The sequence below is a fragment of the Hyla sarda genome, chromosome 5 (assembly GCF_029499605.1).
Source record: "Hyla sarda isolate aHylSar1 chromosome 5, aHylSar1.hap1, whole genome shotgun sequence".
Lineage (NCBI taxonomy): Eukaryota > Metazoa > Chordata > Amphibia > Anura > Hylidae > Hyla > Hyla sarda.
The window spans coordinates 282,537,767-282,552,696 of NC_079193.1; the positions used below are offsets into that span (position 1 = coordinate 282,537,767).

Genomic DNA, 14,930 nt, shown 5'->3' on the forward strand with positions numbered 1-14,930 from the left:
TAATTTTGTTAGACAAATGTGTATTTACTTTTTTGGAGTATGAAGACATTTAGCTCGATGGCATGCATTATAAGATTAACACAGCCAGTTTTACCTCATAAAAAGGGTCACTCCACATTTTCTTGAGGTCTGGCGGCATTTGACTGTCAATGTTTACTGTCGAGCAATATTCCAGTGGCTTCCATTCAGTTAGATGATTGTAACATTCCATAGAAGCAATCTCCCAAAAATCTTTCTCAGAATCAGAAGGTTCCCCGTCTGAAAAGGTCTTCTGCAGAGCCTAGTACCAGGATGACATTTACTTGAACACAACTTATTTCATTGAATTGGGGAAACAAAAAACTCAAATTTAGTCAGCAATCTGAGCTTACAATAAATGCTTGAAAGCTAAAGGTTGCATTCACATCACATTATGTGTCTCTGAGGCACGGATTGGTTTTTTGGCTGCAATAATATCTGTGCATGGATCAGCAAAGACCCCATTCAAACAAATAACTCGAACAGAGTAACCTAGTGACTCAGTTTGGGTAATTTTTCAACCATATCAGACTTTTGTCTCGAACTTGAAAATGCAGTCTCTTTCTTCACTGAAGCTCTGCTACTTCAGGCTGGCTGCTGTGTACAAGCACAAAAACCTATGTCCAGCTAACCAAGTCACACCATGGAAAGCCAATGTGTAATATAGCATTAATAAAAATATTACAAACCACAAGTATCTAGACCACCAGCAATAAATAAACAATTACTAGATAACTAGATGTTGTATATCTTGATCTTTCCAAAGCATTTGATACTGTGCAACATAAAAGGCTGGTACATAAAATGAGAATGATTGAGCTGGGGAAAAATGTGGGCAAGTGTCTGGCTCAGTGATAGAAAACAGAGGATAGTTATTAATGGAACATACTCTGGAAGTGTGTTACAATTGGGGTAACACAGGGGTCTGTATTTAGCCCTATTATCTTTCACACAATTTTGGCCATAAAGGGGTACTCCGCCCCTACAAATTTTATCCCCTATCCAAAGGATAGGGGATGAGATGTCTGATTGCGGGAGTCCCGCCACTGGGAATCCCCACAATCTCTCCGTCAGCACCCTGTGTCACCTGCTACACGGAGCGAACTTGCCTCATGACGGGCAATACAGGGGCAGGAGTAACGTGACATCACGGCTCCGCCCCCTTGTGACACCAAACCCCACCCCCTCAATACAAGTCTATGGCAGTGGGCGCGATGGCCACCACCCCCCCTCCCATAGACTTGAGGAATTAAAGGAGTACGCCGCCCCTAGACATCTTATCCTCTATCCAAAGGATAGGGGATAAGATGTTAGATCGCCAGGGTCCAGCTGCTGGGGACCCCCGGGATCTCTGCTGTGGCACCCCACTATCATAACTGCACAGAGCACACTCACTCTGTGCGTAATGACCGGCGATACAGGGGCTGGAGCATCGTAATGTCACGGCTCCGCCCCCTTGCGACGTCACGGCCTGTCCCCTTAATGCAAGTCTTTGGGAGGGGGCGTGATTGCCGCCACCCCATAAAAGACCCCATTATAAAAACTGCACCCCTCAAAGTATTCAAAATGACTCAGTCAGCGTTTTAACAATTTAGGTGTTTCACAGGAATAGCAGCAATGTGAAGGAGAAAATTCACAATCTTAATTTTGCATGTTCTTGTAGACCCAATTTTTGAAATTTTACAAGGGGTAAAAGGAGAAAATGTATACTTGTATTTGTAGCCCAATTTCTCCCGAGTAAGCACATACCTCATATGTCTATGTAAAATGTTTGGCGGGTGCACTAGAGTGCTCAGAAGCGAAGGAGCGACAAGGGGATTTTGGAGAGTACGTTTTTCTGAAATGGTTTTTGGGATGCATGTTGCATTTAGGAAGCCCCTATGGTGCCAGAACAGCAAAAAAAAAAACACATGGCATACCATTTTGGAAACCAGACCCCTTGAGGAATGTAACAAGGAATAAAGTGAGCCTTAATACCCCACAGGGGTTTCACGACTTTTGCATACGTAGAAAAACATTTTTTTTCATTAAAATGTGTGTTTCCCCCCAAATTTCACATTTTTGCAAGGGTAAATAGCAGAAAATACCCCCCAAAATTGGTAACCCCATCTCTTCTGAGTATGGAGGTACCCCATAAGTTGACCTGAAGCGCACTACAGGCGAACTACAATGCTCAGAAGAGGAGGAGTCATATTTGGCTTTTTGAGAGCAAATTTTGCTCGGGGGGCATGTCGCATTTAGGAAGACCCTATGGTGCCAAAACAGCAAAATAACCCCCACATGGCATACCATTTTGGAAACTAGACCCCTTGAGGAACGTAACAAGGGGTACAGTGAGCATTTACCCCACACTGGTGTCTGTCAGATCTTTTGAACAGTGGGCTGTACAAAATTTTTAATTTGCACAGCCCACTGTTCCAAAGATCTGTCAGACACCAGTGGGGTGTAAATTCTCACTGCACCCCTCATTACATTCCGTGAGGGGTGTAGTTTCCGAAATGGGGTCACATGTGGTTTTTTGTTTTTTTTTGCGTTTGTCAAAATTGCTGTAACAATCAGCCACTCCTGTGCAAATCACCTCAAATGTACATGGCGCACTCTCCCTTCTGGGCCTTATTGTGCGCCCCCAGAGCACTTTGCGCCCACATATGGGGTATCTCCGTAGTCGGGAGAAATTGCATTACAAATTTTGGGGGTCTTTTTTCCCTTTTACCTCTTGTGAAAATGAAAAGTATAGGGCAACACCAGCATGTTAGTGTAAAAAATTTATTTTTTTACACTAACATGCTGGTGTAGACCCCAACTTCACCTTTTCATAAGGGGTGAAAGGAGAAAAAGCCACCCAAAATTTCTAACACAATTTCTTCCGAGTACGACGATACCCCATATGTGGCCCTAAACTGTTGCCTTGAAATACGACAGGGCTCCGAAGTGAGAGCGCCATGCGCATTTGAGGCCTGAATTAGGGATTTGCATAGGGGTGGACATAGAGGTATTCTATGCCAGTGATTCCCAAACAGGGTGCCTCCAGCTGTTGCAAAACTCCCAGCATGCTTGGACAGTTAACGGCTGTCCGGCAATACTGGGAATTGTTGTTTTGCAACAGCTGGAGGGTTCATTTTGAAAACAGTGGCGTACCAGACGTTTTTCATTTTTATTGGGGAGGGGGGCTGTGTAGGGGTATGTGTATATCTAGTGTTTTTTACTTTTTATTTTATTTTGTGTTAGTGTAGTGTAGTGTTTTTAGGGTACAGTCACACAGGCGGGGGATTACAGCGAGTTTCCCGCTGCGAGTTTGAGCTGCCGCGCAAAATTTGCTGCATCGCAAACTTGCAGCCTGATACTCACTGTAAGCCCCCTGCCCATGTGACTGTACCCTGTACATTCACAGGGGGGGGGGGGGGGGACCTCCAGCTGTTGCAAAACTACAACTCCCAGCATGCACAGTCTTTCATTGCATGCTGGTAGTTATAGTTTTGCAACAGCTGGAGGCACACGGGTTGGGAAACACTGAGTTAGGAAACAGACAATGTTTCCCAACCAGTGTGCCTCCAGTTGTTGCAAAACCACTACTCCCAAACATTCTCAGGCATGCTGGAAGTAGTAGTTCGGCAACATCTTTAGAGCCAGATGTTGCCGAACTACAACTCCCAGCATGCTTGGAGTTGTAGTTTGCAACATCTGGAGGACTACAGTTTGCAGACCACTAATACAGTGGTTCCCAATCTGTGCTCTTCCAGATGTTGCAAAACTATAACTCCCAGTATGCCAAAACTTTCCAGGTATGCTGGGAGTTGTAGTTCTGCAACATCTAAAGGGCCAGATGTTACAGAACTACAACTCCCAGCATGCCTGGACAGTAAGGGCATGCTGAGGATGTGTAGTTTTGCAACATCTGGAAGGGCACAGTGGTCCCAAAACTGCGGACCTCCAGATGTTGCGAAACTGCAACTCCCAGCATGCCCAGATGCCAAGGGATGTCTGGGCATGCTGGGAGTTGTAGTATACAGGGTCCCAATACAGCAATGCATGTCGCTTTACGGCGACGTGCATTGCTGTAAAGGGCCCGACCGCGGCTGAAAATCCACTCACCTGTCGCCGCCGTCTTCATCGCCGGGATCCGGGTCTTCAGGGACGAGGTAAGTACCGGGGCCGGGCCCCAGCACTCCCCCGTCCCCCGCCGCATCCTCCGGTCTTCCTCCCGTCCTCTCCGGACTTCCAGGGGCCGGGCAGGGCGGGAGTAAGTAACCGCCCCCCCCCCCCTGCGATTGGTCGGTTAACTAACTGACAGATCGCAGGGTATAGGAGGAGGTGGTTGGCTTGCCACCTCGCTCCTATACTTTAGCATGGTCCTGGCTCTCTGTGACAGCCGGGATCATGCAAATTACCGGGCGGTCGGGTCCCAGAGACCCGATCAGCCAGGTATCGCCGCAGATAGCAAGGGCGATTTCCCTTGCGATTTGCGGCGATCGCCAACATGGGGGGCCTACATGGCCCCCCTCGGCGTTTGCCCTGGATCCCTGCTGAAGGATTTCAGCAGGGATCCGCTTCCGATCTCCGCAGGGTGAGCGGCGGAGACCAGGAAAAGACCATGACGTATGCATACGTCATGGGTCCTTAAGACCCAGGGTGTGATGACGTATGCATACGTCATGGGTCCTTAAGGGGTTAATGCACACCCATCTGATACAAAATTGAAATATATGCTGGCCTGGGAATCTGATCTTCGCATGGTTCTCTACCTGTCTCAGTGGCGTGATGGCTGCACTGCATTGAGCCGAGGTAGTTGGCAGGTGTCCTTGATGGAAACGGCTTTGAAGGTTCTTCATAGGACTTATTTGGTCCCTGTACGGTTACATTCTATTTACCCCACTGTATCACCTTTGCTTTCGGTCATGTGGTATGCTAGGTACATTTTATCATACTTGGTGGTCCTGTCCTGTAGTCTCGACCTTTTGGACGCAGGTGCTTGACCTTCTTGATTCTATTCTACCTAGTCGAGTTCCGAGGACGCCTACCTTCTGCCTACTAGGATGCAGACCAAACAGGATGCGCTATAAGCCTTTTAGACATGCGCAACACATCCTGATGGCAGCCAGAATCCATATTGCTTCACAGTGGAAGCAATCGGGTCTTCATATTGGGACTGTAATCTCTAGAATAAACCTTATAATGCTTTGTGAAAATTGTACGCAATTTGTGATGATATAGTGGAAAACATTCATACAGCATGGGAGCCATGGTTGTCCTCTACACATAGCCCCGATATGTTGAATTGCTCATCACTTTACTGATTAAAGCTACTCAGTAGCTCTGTCTGGGTGTCAGCCTGTGATTGTGCCTAGCTGCCTTAAATCTCACTCACGTCTCTGGGGAATGCCGACCTGTGCCTATATTCCTTATGTGTATCACTGTATTTCATGTTATGTTATGCCGATCTATGGACCACTTTTGTTACATTGTTTGAAGCGATATTTATGTTTCAATAAAAGCTTCATGGTTTGACTGTTAAAGTAGAATATGTCACGAAAAGACATTCTCGGAAACAAATAAGTAAAAGCATCCCAGAGTTATTAATGCTGAAAGTGACAGTGGTCAGATGTGCAAAATATGCTCTGGTCCTTAAGGTCATAACAGACTTGGTTCTTAAGGGGTTAAAGAGACATAACTTATTTTTCCACCTACAGACCAATATAAGTTCTTGTTTTTTGCATTACTAATTTTACTTTGCGATAGAAAAACTATATAGATTGGGTATTGTTTCAATTATTTTACTACTTTAACCCCTTCCCGACCTATGACATACCTGTACGTCATGAGTGGCAAGGTGTTCCCGACCCATAACATACAGGTACGTCATGAACATTTTTGCCGCTACTCGCAGCATCCCGCAGCGCCCGGTAAGATGGTGGCTATCACTGATAGCCAGCCATCTTACCATGCGACCACGGGGGGGTTTCATCCCCCCCCCAGCGATCGCTGCTATCAGCTAGTCAAATCTGACTAGCTGATAGCAGCGTTTCGCTATCAGAATACTTAGCAGCGCGGTGTGTGAGTCCCGATCATGGGGATCGGGACACACATCGCTCTGCTAAGTGTCCCTTACCTGTCCACTGGCGTCACTTACCCGGCCATGCGGTGTCCCGAGCGGTCCCGGTGCGAGCGGCGTCCTCCAGGCGGTCTCGGGGGTGGTGCGTCCCGGCGGTGAGTTTCCGGCAGCAGGGCGGCATCTTCATTGGCAGCAGTGAGATCGCTGTAAAACGATCTCACCGCTGCCTCTGGGAGTTTCAAAACTGCAACTCCCAGCATGCCCAGACAGCCTTTGGCTTTCTGTGCATGCTGGGAGTTGCAGTTTTGCAACATCTGGAGGTCCACAGTTTGGAGACCACTGTATAATGGTCTCCAATCTGTGCTCTTCCAGATGTTGCAAAACTACAAATCTCAGCATGCTCAGTCTGTCCAGGCATGCTAGGAGTTGTAGTTCTGTAACATCTGGAAGACCACAGATTGGAGACCATTATACAGTGGTCTCCAAACTGTGGACCTCCAGATGTTGCAAAACTACAACTCCCAGCATGCCAGACTGCCAAAGCATGCTGGAAGTTGTAGTTCGGCAACATCTGATCCTTCAGATATTGCCGAACTACAACTTCCAGCATGCCTGGGCAGTCTGGGCATGCTGGGAGTTGTAGTTTTGCAACAACTGGAGGCACACTAGTTGGGAAACATTGTCCGTTTCCTACCTCAGTGCCTCCAGCTGTAGCAATTGTTGCAAAACTATAACTCCCAGCATGCACTGACAGACCATGCATGCTGGGAGTTGTAGTTTTGCAACAGCTGGAGGCACACTGGTTTGGAAACACTAAGTTTGGTTGCAAAACACTTGAAAGTTTATTACTTACCGTAACTTACTGTTTCCAAACCAGTGCGCCTCCAGCTGTTGCAAAACTACAACTCCCAGCATGCACGGACAGCCAAAGGGCATGCTCGGAGTTTGCAACAGCTGGATGTTTGCCCCCTTCCCCCAATGTGAATGTACAGGGTACACTCACATGGGCGTAGGTTTACAGTGAGTGCTGCAAGTTTGAGATGGCGCAAATTTTGCGCTGCAGCTCAAACTCCCAGCGGTAAACTTGCTGTGAACCTCTGCCCATGTGACTGTACCCTAAAAACACTACACTAACCTAAAATAAAAAGTAAAAAACACTACATATACACATACCCCTACACAGCCCCCCTCCCCTCCCCCCAAAAAAATGAAAAAACGTCTGGTACGCTACTGTTTCCAAAACGGAGCCTCCATCTGTTGCAAAACAACAACTCCCAGTATTGCCGGACAGCCATTGACAGTCCAGGAATGCTGGGAGTTTTGCAACAGCTGGAGGCACCCTGTTTGGGAATCATTGGCATAGAATACCCCTATGCAAATCCCTAATTTAGGCCTCAAATGCGTATGGCGCTCTCTCACTTTGGAGCCCTGTCGTATTTTAGGGCAACAGTTTTGGGACACATATGGGGTATCTCCGTACTCGGGAGAAATTGCCTTACAAATTTTGGGGGGCTTTTTCTTCTTTAACCACTTATGAAAAGGTGAAGTTGGGGTCTACACCAGCATGTTAGTGTATAAAAATTTAATTTTTTACCCTGACATGCTGGTGTTGCCCTATACTTTTCATTTTCACAAGAGGTAAAAGGGAAAAAAAGACCCTCAAAATTTGTAATGCAATTTCTCCCGACTACGGAGATACCCCATATGTGGGCGCAAAGTGCTCTGGGGGTGCACAACAAGGCCCAGAAGGGAGAGTGCACCATGTACATTTGAGGTGATTTGCACAGGGGTGGCTGATTGTTACAGCAGTTCTGACATAAACGCAAAACAATAAATATCCATATGTGACCCCATTTTGGAAACTACACCCCTCATGGAATTTAATAATGGGTGCAGTGAGCATTTACACCCCACTGGTGTATGATAGATTTTTGGAACAGTGGTCTGTGAAAATGAAAAATACAATTTTTCATTTGCACAGTCCAATGTTTCAAATATCTGTCAAACGCCAGTGGGGTGTAAATGCTCACTGCACCCCTTATTAAATTCCATGAGGGGTGTAGTTTCCAAAATGGGGTCACATGTGGGGGGAGGTCCACTATTCTGGCACCATAGGGGCTTCCTAAAATGGACATGCCCCCCAAAAACCCTTTCAGAAAAACTCACTCTCCAAAATCCCATTGTCGCTCCTTCCCTTCTGAGCCCTTTACTGCGCCCGCCGAACACTCAACATACACATGAGGTATTTGGGTTACAAATTTTAGGGTGATTTCCCTCCTTTTACCCCTTGTAAAAATTCAAAAATTGGGTCTACAAGAACATGCGAGTGTAAAAAATGAAGATTTAGAATTTTCTCCTTCACTTTGCAGCTATTTCTGTGAAACACCTAAAGGGTTAAAACCCTTACTGAATGTCATTTTGAATACTTTGGGGGTGCAGTTTTTATAATGGGATCATTTGTGTGGTATTTCTAATATGAAGACCCTTAAAATCCACTTCCAACCTGAACTGGTCCCTGAAAAATTCCGATTTTGAAAATCTTGACAAAAATTGGAAAATTGCTGCGGAACTTTGAAGCCCTCTGGTGTCAATTTTTTATGCAAAAACAAAGTAGACATATTGTATATGTGAATCAATATGTAATTTATTTGGAATATCCATTTTCCTTACACGCAGAGACTTTCAAAGTTAGAAAAATGCTAAATTTTCATGAAATTTTTAGATTTTTTTACCAAGAAAGGATGCAAATATCAGTGAAATTTTACCAATAACATAAAGTAGAATATGTCACGAAAAAACAATCTCGGAATCAGAATGATAAGTGAAAGCATTCCAGAGTTATTAATGTTTAAAGTAACAGTGGTCAGATTTTCAAAAAATGCCCAGGTCCTGAAGGTGAAAATGGGCTGGGTCATGAAGGGGTTAAGGACATAGCGGTTTCCCGTTTTTGCACTTTCGTTTTTTCCTCCTTACCTTTTAAAAATCATAACCCTTTCAATTTTGCACCTAAAAATCCATATGATGACCTATTTTTTGCGCCACCAAATCTACTTTGTAATGACATCAGTCATTTTACCCAAAAATCTATGGCAAAATGGGAAAAAAATTATAATTGTGCAACATAATTGAAGAAAAAGCACAATCTTGTAACTTTTGGGGGCTTCTGTTTCTACGCAGTACATTTAAAAAAAATGACACCTTGTCTTTATTCTGTAGGTCAATACGATTAAAATTATACCCTACTTATACAGGTTTGATTTTGTATTACTTCTGGAAAAAAAATCATAACTACATGCGGGAAAATTTATCCGTTTAAAATTGTCCTCTTCTGACCCCTATAGCTTTTTTATTTTTCCATGTACAGGGTGGTATGAGGACTAATTTTTTGCGCCATGATCTGGAGTTTTTATCGGTACCATTATTGTTTTGATATGACTTTTTGATCTCTTTTTATCAATTTTTTATGGAATAAAATGTGACCCGAAATACTCTATTTTGGACTTTGGAATTTTTTGGCCGTACGCCATTGACCGTGCGGTTTAATTAGCGATAAATTTTTAAAGTTCAGATATTTATACACATGGCGATACCACATGTTTATTTTTATTTACACTTTTTTTTGGGGGCGGGGGGGGAAGGGGGGTGATTCTAACTTTTATTAGGGAAGCGGTTAAATCATCTGTATTAACTTATTTTTTTGCAGTTATAGGGAACTATAACATGCAGTACATTGATTCAATTCATAAAGTAGAAATCGCAGAAATAAGTCGGCAAACTCACCAGGCTTCTTTTTCAAGGTTGCTTCTTTAATGTATACTCACAAATAAAACAGTGCTGGGGGAAGAGAGGGATCGCGGTGGGGGGTATTCACTGTCTGGCAACAGACTGTTTCACTCGTTATACGAGCTTCCTCTGGCCTGGACTCCTTGGAATCTTATGCTGCTTCTTATACAGGTGGGTATCAGGGTCCAATTACTTGGATCCTCCCTTCTGTTATGATGTAGGAATTCAAGGCGTTAGCTTTAATCCAGCATTTTAACGCCTATCATTTTCCTATGTCTTAAGAAACCAGCATTTACATTAAAACTGGGACGGGATCAGGGAAAGAATGCATATTAAAATCAGGGAGCATAATCAACTTTATCGTTTATCCCTAATGGACCTGTTGCAGCAGTACGTATAATCCATTCTGTCTCACGTTGCAAAAGTAGGTGGCCTAGGTTAATGCCTGGTCTTGGCTTAACCCTCTCCACTCCTGAAAACTTTAACACTTCTGGTTTTCCTCCGCGGAATTCCATTACATGGGACATCAATCGAGGTGCCCCTTGAATTCCTACATCATGACAGAAGGGAGGATCCAAGTAATTGGACCCTGATACCCACCTGTATAAGAAGCAGCCTAAGATTCCAAGGAGTCCAGGCCAGACGAAGCTCGTATAACGAGTGAAAGAGTCTGTTGCCAGACAGTGAATACCCCCCACCGCGATACCTCTCTTCCCCCAGCACTATGTTTTATTTGTGAGTTTACATTAAAGAAGCAACCTTGAAAAAGAAGACTGGTGGGTTTGCCGACTTATTTCTGCGATTTCTACTTTATGAACTGTGACATCTTTACTTAAGTCAGAGCACCACCACAACTTCAAGGATATCTCCTTGTTATCCCAATATCCATTGTCCGAGTGTGTACAGCAGCAGTGCCGAGCATATCATCTCCTACTTACATTGATTCAATACACTGATCATTGCCATTGCATTGCAATGCATTGATCAATGTTATCAGCAATTGATTGAGCAATCAACTGCTGATCGGATGCCCAGGAGGCAGGTAAGGCACCCTTCTGCTGTGTCCTAGCTGATCGAGACATCGCGATTTTACCGCAATGGTCCCGATCAGCCCAACTGAGCTGCCGGGAAGCTTTCACTTTCACTTTAGATGCGGCGATCAACTTTGATTGCGGCGTGTAAAGAGTTAATGCCGGACATCTGCCTGAACTGCGATGTCCGGTATTAGCCATGGGTCCGGGCTATCAGCAGCCGGGATCGTGCAGGTATGATGCAAGCTCAGCTCCTGAGCTTGCTTCATAACCCTCCTGTGCCACAGCGCCGTTTAGAAACAGCGTTTTGTGGCAAGGGGTTAATGGGGTATTTCAGTATTATTTTTATTTGACTATGCTACAGGGGCAGTTAAGTTAGTGTAGTTCATTTATATAGTGTTTGTACCTGTGTTCTCGCAATTCTTATGTGATCTTTGCCCTGATGTCTATTTTTATCAGCATACAAAATGAATGTTTCAGGTTTTCCCAGGTTGCAGAGACATTACATCACTAGTCAGGTGTTCAAAGGAGCCTGTCTGCTTCAATAGGTGGAGCCACCGCTGGGTGGGAGGGAGAACATTCTGCATTGAATTGTAGTTTTGCACCCTGATTAGAAAACATAGTAACATAGCTCATAAGATTGCAAAAAGACCAGAGTCCATAAAGTTCAACCTATATCCCTAATGAGTCCCTACTGAGTTTATCCAGAGGAAGGCAAAAAACCCTCATACTAGGAGGTAAAAATTCCTTCCCGACTCCAAATATGGCAGTCAGAATAAATCCCTGGATCAACGTTCTGTCCCTATAAATCTAATATACATAACCAGCAATGTTCTTAAACTCCAAAAATGCATCCAGACCCCTTTTAAATTATTTTACAGAGATCACCATGACCACCTCCTCTGAAAGAGAATTCCACAGTCTCACTGCTCTTACAGTAAACACTAGTTTGTTCACAGCAAAGCTTGGAAGGCAGCTCACCCGTGTTTCAATGGGTAAGGTGGCTGATGACTGGGAGGTAGAAAATTGACCTCAATCTTACAAAGAAACCTGGGACTTGTAGTTGGAGGGAGGAAACACTATAGGAAATAGCCATTACATAAAAAGACATCAGAAGCATTATGGTGGACTCACAACACAGCCATTTAGCTCCAAGACAAGGACAGATTCTTCCTAAGCATGTCCATTACTGTCTGGCAGGTAAGCACTTAAATCACCTAGCGGACAACCCCTTTAAATCCTTTATATTTTCACATGGATGGAAGAGGGCCCATTTCTTTTATATGTACCATTTTTGGTTTTTGATTGCTTTTTATTTAATATATATATATATATATATATATATATATACCAACAATAGGGGAAGAGGAGCACTGTGACAGGGATTCCAGATCCAGCTGGGTGCTCAGGTTCAGGAAGAGACCAATTCCCGAGTAATATCCAGTAAAGGTAGAAGCGGCACTCCAATATTGATTAAATCAAAGTTGTGGTTTTATTCACACATCTGTGCAAAACAGCAACAGCTTTGATTCAATCAACATTGTAGTGCCGCTTCTACTTTTACTATATATATATATATATATATATATATATATTTGCATTCTGCTGTGATTGGTTTAAAATTGCTGTAAAACACAAATTGCAATATTTTAAAGGCTGTCATATAGCTAAACAGAGCTCATAGAACAGCACAGACCCTTTATATGGAACTTTCAGGACTTGTGATCCTGCATAAGCGTACAGAGGAGGAGGTAATAGGGAAAATATAGTGTGGGGGGTGGGGTGGAAAGTACAAAAACCAATGTATGTGGGGAGGTCATAGTAAATAAGGGGATTCTAGGGAACAGTATTTGTGAGATAGGGAGCAGTATATATATGTGTGGAGAGGGGAGGCCTTTTGGATTATTTGGGGTCTGTATCCCAACATTAACTCTTTAAAGACACAGCAGATTTTGCCTTAAAAGGGTTATCCAGGAAAAAACTTTTTTTTATATATCAACTGGCTCCAGAAAGTTAAACAGATTTGTAAATTACTTCTATTAAAAAATCTTAATCCTTTCATTACTTATGAGCTGCTGAAGTTGAGTTGTTCTTTTCTGTCTAGGTGCTCTCTGATTACACGTGTCTCGAGGAACCGCCCAGTTTAGACGCAAATCCCCATAGCAAACCTCTTCTACTCTGTGCAGTTCCCGAGACAAGCAGAGAGCACTGTTGCCAGACAGAAAACAACAACTCAACAGCAGCTGATAATTATTCAAAGGATTAAGATGTTTTAATAGAAGTAATTTACAAATCTGTTTAACTTTCTGGAGCCAGTTGATATTGAGATATATATATATATATATATATATATATATATATATATATATATGCAATGGATAAAGGCAGCACACCACGATGATATAATCCAAAAACTGTGAATTTATTCCATGATGTAGAAAACAACGTTTCGGCGATCTCTCACCGCCATTTTCAAGTGCATACAAGTGATTCAGAGGGGTTTAAATACACATTTCCCCAATTAATGACATCATCACACATTAGCATAATCAGTGACATCACAATCAAAAACAAAATATAAACAAAGTGTAAAAACTGTGATATACAGTCATATATAGTATAGTAGCTATACATAATATTCCTAGTGCTCTAAACGTGCATTTGGCACGTTATTGTATGTGTCGATCTACCAACACACTTATATGGATCGACATAAAAAAGTGTAACATAAGTGTCAACAGTGACAGTGTACAGGTGTATAGGGTTAAAAACATTAATTGTCATGGTGCCAACCACGCCACTGACCTCGTGTGTGCCGCCATTGTCCGCAACCTCGGAGCCCCGGCTAACATCGCCGGATGTAGACTTCCGGGTAAGGAGAATATTAACCAATAACAGTGTGGCGTCATGGTTGCTAGGCTCCAACAGGAGGAGTCTAGCTAAAGTGTATCGTGGTATAGAGCCAATCAATGGCACTCTATTGCGCATGTACGTTAGTTGTTTAAAGCTGCGGGCGCCATTTTGGAAAAGGTCAATATAGAAGTGCCGATACTGGCAAACTAATACATGTCCGGTTCAATTGTTCTGACTTATAAAGTGAACATAGGAACACTAGGTGACTCCCAGTAAACCCCTACATACATACAATTATCACTTGCAATAGTACAGTCACAGTAAGAACCGGAGCACCGAGGTTCAACAGGCTTGCACCCATTCCACCATTCTGGATGTGCTGCTTTTTATGAACTTTCTATATATATATATATATATATATATATATATATATATATAAATAAATATATATATATATGATAAAGTTTTTTTTCCTGGAATACCCCTTTATGGACGTATCCAATTTTCATTTTAACTCCTGGCCTTCTAAGTGCCATAAATCTTATTTTTCCATCTTCAGACTCATATAATGGCTTGCTTTCTGCGGGACTAATTAGACTTTTTAGTGACACCTTTCATTTCACCATAAAATGTATGGCATAGCAACTTTGCAACTTTTGGGTGGTTTGTTTTATGCTGTACACTTTACGTTAAAATGTTATCTTTATTTATTGATCTGTGGGTGAATACCATTAAAATGATACCCATGTTTACATGCTTTTCTATTGTTGTACAGCTTTTAAAAACTATAACTTTCCTATTTTTCCGTATACGCGGCAGCTTGAAGCTAATTTTTTGCTCCATGATTTGTACCTTTTATTTTGTTTTACAGCTTTTTATAAATTTTTTATGACATATGATGCGACCACAAATGTAATAGTAATGTAATACTGATCAGTACTATCATCAGCCTGCTTGTACAGTCCCCGTAGGCAGCCTACACAAGAAGATTGGCCATCCTGTGGCACGAAGGAGGATAAAAGACCTCTGGCCATAATTTTCACTCATCAAAAAGGCCCCCGATTACAAAGAGACCCCCCAAACCCACTGGCACCTCTATTTTGCCTATAGATGCCATAATCTGCATTGATCACAGCATCTAAAGGGTAGTTGACAGAAATCAGTGAGTCTCCAACTGCTGCCAGCACATTTCCTGA

At 43.1% G+C, this 14,930-nt stretch overlaps 2 protein-coding genes across 4 annotated transcripts in view; one reads left to right on the top strand and one right to left on the bottom strand.

Annotated features, from left to right (window-relative positions):
* SPIDR (scaffold protein involved in DNA repair) overlaps positions 1–14,930 on the top strand; it is a 1,058,688-nt gene that overhangs the window by 992,416 nt on the left and 51,342 nt on the right. The window lies entirely within an intron of this gene.
* Positions 1–14,930, bottom strand: part of PRKDC (protein kinase, DNA-activated, catalytic subunit) — a 631,631-nt gene that overhangs the window by 98,315 nt on the left and 518,386 nt on the right. For all 3 annotated transcript variants that reach the window (XM_056521838.1, XM_056521836.1, XM_056521839.1), the window contains one exon: positions 95–280. In XM_056521838.1, coding sequence (XP_056377813.1) covers positions 95–280 — 186 coding nt within the window. The remainder of the gene's footprint in view (positions 1–94; positions 281–14,930) is intronic.